The sequence below is a fragment of the Oryctolagus cuniculus genome, chromosome 5, assembly GCF_051225735.1.
Source record: "Oryctolagus cuniculus isolate XC-2025 breed Fujian yellow rabbit chromosome 5, ASM5122573v1, whole genome shotgun sequence".
NCBI lineage: Eukaryota > Metazoa > Chordata > Mammalia > Lagomorpha > Leporidae > Oryctolagus > Oryctolagus cuniculus.
The window spans coordinates 163,373,722-163,379,721 of record NC_142871.1 but is presented as its reverse complement, the minus strand read 5'-3'; the positions used below and the strand labels follow the sequence as shown (position 1 = coordinate 163,379,721).

The 6,000-nt window shown below is 49.5% G+C and overlaps 1 protein-coding gene across 11 annotated transcripts in view; it reads right to left on the bottom strand.

Annotated features, from left to right (window-relative positions):
- Positions 1–1,382: 1,382 nt before the first annotated feature.
- CAGE1 (cancer antigen 1) overlaps positions 1,383–6,000 on the bottom strand; it is a 51,923-nt gene continuing 47,305 nt past the window's right edge. For all 11 annotated transcript variants that reach the window (XM_017344881.4, XM_051855866.3, XM_089334473.1 and 8 more), the window contains one exon: positions 1,383–1,481. In XM_017344881.4, the coding sequence (XP_017200370.4) occupies positions 1,397–1,481 (85 nt within the window). In that variant the 3' untranslated portion in view covers positions 1,383–1,396. The remainder of the gene's footprint in view (positions 1,482–6,000) is intronic.

Sequence of the window (6,000 nt, the reverse complement as noted above, 5' to 3'; positions counted from 1 at the left end):
GCCACCGGCATAGCACATGAGCACAAGTTGGAGTCCTGGCTGCTCCTCTTCCAGTCCAGCTCCCTGCTAGTGCACCTGGGAAAGCAGCAGAAGAGGTCCGAGTAGTTGGGTACCTATCACCCATGTGGGAGACCCAGAAGAAACTCCTGGCTCCAACCTGGCCCTGTCCCAGCTGTTGCAGTCACTTGGGGAGTGAACAAGCGGACGGAAGGTCTCTCTCTATGTCTCTCCCTCTCTCTGTAAGTCTGACTTTCAAATAAATCTTTTATTAAAAAAAAAAAAACTGATAGGGCTGGTCCTCAAGCAGACGCGAGGGTCAGAAAAGGGGGCGGAGACCGGAGGAAGGAGCAGAAAGCCTCGGTTAAGCCAGGAATCGTCATGGTGCCTTGCTGTGAAGGCAGAAGCGGGGACTATTTCCAGCCGCCGGCTCTCCCCTCAGGAAGACAGTGGAGGCCGTGGGCTCCGTGACTCACCTTGCCAAAGTTCGCAGTTGCTCGGGCACTTGTCCTGCTGTCCCATCGCCCAGCCTAGCGAGGCAGTGTCGGCCCCTCTGCTATGCTGGAGGACCGAGTCTCTCCTTTCTCCACCGAGACGTCGTGTCCCTCGTCACTCCCGCCCACTCCTTCTTCAGCTCTTCCCTGACCGCTGAAGCCGTCTCGGCGTGGATGCAGCCGCTGACCGACCATCTCCACACGTTGTGTCTCACAGCCGACACGCATCCCTCGTCTTCTCAGTTCAACTGGCCACGTCCACTGAGAGCTCTGCTTGGCTTCCTGGAGCCTCTCTCTACGCTCCCCTAGCTCACCCATGAGCACCTCTCTTCCTTTTCCCTCTGAAGTGGCGTTGCATCGACATCTCCCTCTGCACATGCACTGCCACTCTGAGCTGCAGGCCCCCGTCCTCCCTGCTCAGGGCTGGAACAGCGCCACGGGCACTCCTGATTCTGTGCCACCCCCGACCAACCTACGACGCACGTCACTGGTAGGAGGATCTTTTAAACATGCACACCAGACCACATCGCTCCCCTCCCTAAAAGCCTTCGGAGATCCTCGTCAGGACCAAGTTTGCATTTCTTAGCAGGCACAGACCATTCTACATGGCCATCTTCATCTCTTGCCCTGTTCCAGGCACTGCCTATAGTCTCGGGAATGAACAGTCTTGGGCCTGCACTGTAGCGTAGGCTCTCCCTGTCCTCTGTCTTGGTACACACTGTCAGGGGAGGAGATGGCCTTGGCTCACACAGTCAATGGCTGTCTCGAGGTTACCCCCCCACACACACACAGTTCTAGCACAGCCCACTTAGCTCCCTCCCCCAGTAGATAACGTCCTCCAGCTCATTTCTCGTGGGGTCCTAGGCATCTGGCACAGAACCTGTCACAGAGTTTACTGAAAGTCATTAACTGTTTATTGAAAGAAAGACTGGTGTAGACGCTGCATCCTTGAGCAGTACGCCGAGGGAGGCACATTCATTTTCAGACAACCTGTGGGAGGAAGATCACAAACGTCTCTTGAGACACGTGTTCGGCGGGCACTTCTGCATACAGTCCTGCTGGCACACAACCTGTGTTCCCAGCTATGTGCAGAGTCCAGATGCTGCATCATCCATCTTTATCTCAAAAGCTGCCTATTTTAATTATCTCTAGAAAATCCCATGAAACTTAGAATAATGTCTTTTGAAAACCCGAATCACTTTCAAAGTGTCCAATGCTTTATTTTGTGAAACACTGGTATAGCTGCAATTCACTCTGTATTTCTCCTAATTTGTTATAAGTTATGTTGCAATTTTTTTGAATTTGAGAAATAACAAATTTTCTGCTTCAGAATTCAGATGAGACCTGTCTTACAGAATTCTTCAACATTAACAATGATAGGCTGGCACTGCAGCTCACTTGGCTAATCCTCCACCTGCGACGCCGGCACCCCAGGTTCTAGTCCCGGTTGGGGCGCCAGTTCTGTCCTGGTTGCTCCTCTTCCAGTCCAGCTCTCTGCTGTGGCCCAGGAGTGCAGTGGAGGATGGCCCAGGTCCTTGGGCCCTGCACCTGCATGGGAGACCAGGAGGAAGCACCTGGCTCCTGGCTTTGGATCGGTGCAGCGCACCGGCCATAGCGGCCATTTGGGAGAATGAACCAATGGAAGGAAGACCTTTCTCTCTCTCTCTCTCTCTGTCTAACTCTGCCTGTCCAAAAGAAAAAAAAAAAAAACAATGATAATATCTTTCATTTTCTCTAGCACTTCTTTCAAGGATATTGCTCTTGTATTTACTACTTCAAGTACAAAATTAACTTTGGTAAAATAAAATACTTTCTTCCCTTCCACTCAGTAGTCATACCTCCAGCCAGGTTCTGGGATTCAGCAAAAGGATCACTTAGATGTTATACACATTCATTTTTCTGATGCATCTCACAACACCTGCTGTCTCTGGCTCCTTTGTGTAAACTCAGAGCTGGTTCCTCAAAACTGCTATAGTGGAAATGACAAGGACTGGATCTTAAGGGGCCAGTCCTCTCCTTCCATCTGGGTTTGAGTTCCAAAGGACTTCAGGGTCAGTGTCTGTTAAAGTTGCTGATGTTAGGAAGAGCCTGCCTGCCTGCCTGCCTGCCTGCCTGGAGAGAAAGAGGATGTCCCAGACGGGAAATTAAAAGTTGCAGTGAAACCCATGACTACTTTGTGCACCACTGGAGACAGCAGTGAGGCACAGGCACCATGGTACACTGGGTTCAGCTACTGCTTCGAAGGCTGGCATCCCACACGGGAAAGCCTGGTTTGAGTCTTGGCTACTCTGTACTTCCAATCCAGTTTCCTGCTGCTACTCCTGGGAGGCAGGAGATTATGGCCTAAGTATTTGGGTTTTTGCCACCCACATAGGAGACCTGTATTGAGTTCCTAGTTCCTGGCTTTTGCCTGGCCCATTCCTGGCTGCTGTGGGCATTTGGGGAATGAACCAGCAGACAGAAGATCTCTCTCCTTCTCTTTTCTTTCTCTGCACCACTCTGCCTTCCAAATAAAGTAAATCTCAAAAAAAAATAGCATCATATTATGCCAGAATTTGTGTGAACAAAGCCACTAAAAACAGTAACCTTTTTGTTAGGGTAAAATATGGACTATCTTGGGTTGTTCACAGGAAGAAATCAGAATAAAAGTAACTGCATTTTTTTTTGAATTGTGAAACCTGTTTATATGATTTTTTTTTTAAGATTTTATTTATTTATTTGAGAGGTAGAGTTATAAACAGAGAGAGGGTGAGACAAAGAGAAAGGTCTTCCATCCACTGGTTCACTTCCCAGATGGCTACAACTGCTATAGCTGGTCTGATCTGAAACCAGGAGCCAGGAGCTTCTTTCAGGCCTCCCAAAAGGGTACAGGGGCCCAAGCACTTGGGCAATCTTCTACTGCTTTCCCAGGCCACATAGCAGGGAGCTGGATCAGAACTAGAACTGCTGGGACTTGAACCAGCGCCTGTATGGGATGCTGGCACCACAGGTGGGGGCTTAGCCCACTACACCACAGTGAGGCCCCTGTTTATATGATTTCAATGTACATTTGTATGGATTGATTTGGGTAGTATACTTAGTAATGACTCCTCCTGGACTGATTGACAAGAATGATGCTGGGGTGGGTACTGTGGCAAAGAGGGTTGAGTTGCCACTTGGGACACCTGCATACTCATATCCATCTAGCTCCTCCACTTCCCATCTAGCTTCCTTCTAGTGCACCTGGGAAAGCAGAAGATAGCCCACACGCTTGGGCCCCTCCAACCCATAGGGGAGACCTGCATGGAGCTCTAGGCTCTTGGCTGTGACCTGACTCTAGATGTTGTGGACATCTGGGGAGTGAACCAGAGGATAGAAGATCTCTTTTTCTGTGTGTGTGTGTGTGTGTGTGTGTGTGTGTGTGTCTGCCTCTCTCTGTTACTCCACCAATCAAATAAAAATAAATGAATCTTTTTTTTAAAGATTTATTTATTTACTTGAAAGTCAGAGTTACACAGAGAGAGGAGGAAAGGCAGAGAGAGGAGAGAGAGAGAGAGAGAGAGGTCTTCCATCCACTGGTTCACTCTCCAATTGGCTGCAATGGCCAGAGCTGCACCGATCTGAAGCCAAGAGCCAGGAGCTTCTTCTGGGTCTCCCACGTGGGTGCAGGGGCCCAAGGACTTGGGCCATCTTCTACTGCTTTCCCAGGCCATAGCAGAGAGCTGGATCAAAAGTGGAACAGCCGGGACTTGAATGGGCGCCCATATTGGATGCCAGCACTATAGGTGGCAGCTTTACCCATTACACCACAGCGCTGGCCCCCAATAAATGAATCTTTAACAGAATGATTAATGTTTAATTTTCAGCCTCTTTAAAATCTAAATTAAGGGCAGCACTGTGGTATGGTGGGTAAAGCTGCTGCCTGCAGTGCCGGCATCCCATATGGCACCAATTCAAGACCTGGCTGCTCCACTTCTGATCCTGCTCCCTGATATGACCTGGGAAAGCGGTGGAAGATGGTCCAAGTCCTTGGACCCCTGCACCTGTGTGGGAGTCCCTGAAGCTCCTGGTTCCTTGCTTTGGATCAGCACAGCTCCAGCTATTGCAGCCATCTAGGGAGTGAACCAGCAGATGGAAGACACCTCTCTTTCTCTTTCTCCCTCTCCCCACCCTCTCTCCCTCTCTCTGCCTCTGCCTCTCTGTAACTCTGCTTTTTAAATAAAATATTTTTTAAAAAATCTAAATTAACTTATATTTCCTTTAAAAATATTTGATACCTAAAAATTAAAGAAAAAATGTGGTTTAAATTTGGGGAAAGACGAGCATTCAGTGACAAAACTCCTCAACAGCCAACTCTTGATTACATATGGGAAAGCAGCGCAAAGAAAGTACGAAGGGAGATGAACTACACGGATGACACTCATTCTGTAGTTAATTAACATTTGTAGGGTTTTCTAATGACTTACTTATTTGAAAGAGAGATGGAGAAACAGAGGAAAAGAGAGATCTTTCATCCACTGGTTCACTCCTCAAATGACCACAACAGTTAGGCCTGGGTGAGGCTGAAGCCAGGAGCTGGGAAATCCAACTGAGTCTCCCATGTGGGTGGCAGGGCCCAAGCATTTGGGCCGTCATCTGCTGCCTTCCCAGGTGCATTAGCAGGGAGCTGGATCAGAAGCAGAGCAGCTGGGACTCAATCCAAAGCTTATATGGGATGCCATCACAGGTGGCAGCTATACCCCGTGTACCACAATGCTCCCCCTAATTTTGTGTTTGTTTCGATCTTTCTCCCACTAAGGAACACTAAGAGGCGTGAAGTTGATTGAGTTTCATCTTCCTTGATCTGTTTGCCAGCTGGCAGATTACATAAAAAGCAAGGATCTGGATGAAGAACTGATAGGATTCTGTACCCTCATAATTCAACTGTGAGAAGAGCTAGACCTCCGGGCGGGGCGGGAGGAGCACATGGAGACATGCCTGATCAACTGTTCCCCTCTTGCACACAGCTGTGTCACAAACAGGCCCTGGTTTTCATGGGTAGAGACCTGAGGGGGTGGGGAGTGGGGGAAAGGGGCTGCGGCAGCTCTCTCTTCTGTCAGGAACGACTGCAGCAGGCCTCATGTTGGCCTTAGCTCCAAGTCACTGTTACTTGTGTGGGGTCTTCAGAAGAAGGATGGAAAACGGGGTGGAAGGATCCACTTGTTCAGGTGCTGCTGCAGTTTGACATGATTGGCTCCCCAACTTAGGCAGATGGTTAGACTCCAGAGTGCTAAATCAATGGCACGGCATGGAATCCTAATCCAATCAGGATTTCTAGGTGGTGGCACAGTGGGAGGTCCCTAGCTCCCTGGAGGTGTGTCCCAGGAAGGCAGTTCTCCGTGAGCTGGGCCTGGGTGAGCTTCTGCTTCCTGGCTCACCATGGGATTGCTCCTCCACACTGCTGGCACCATCCTCCAGCCCCGCAGAAACCAGACCAGTGGGGCCTGTCTCATCTTGGACTACGAACCTCCAAAACAGTGAGCAAAATAAA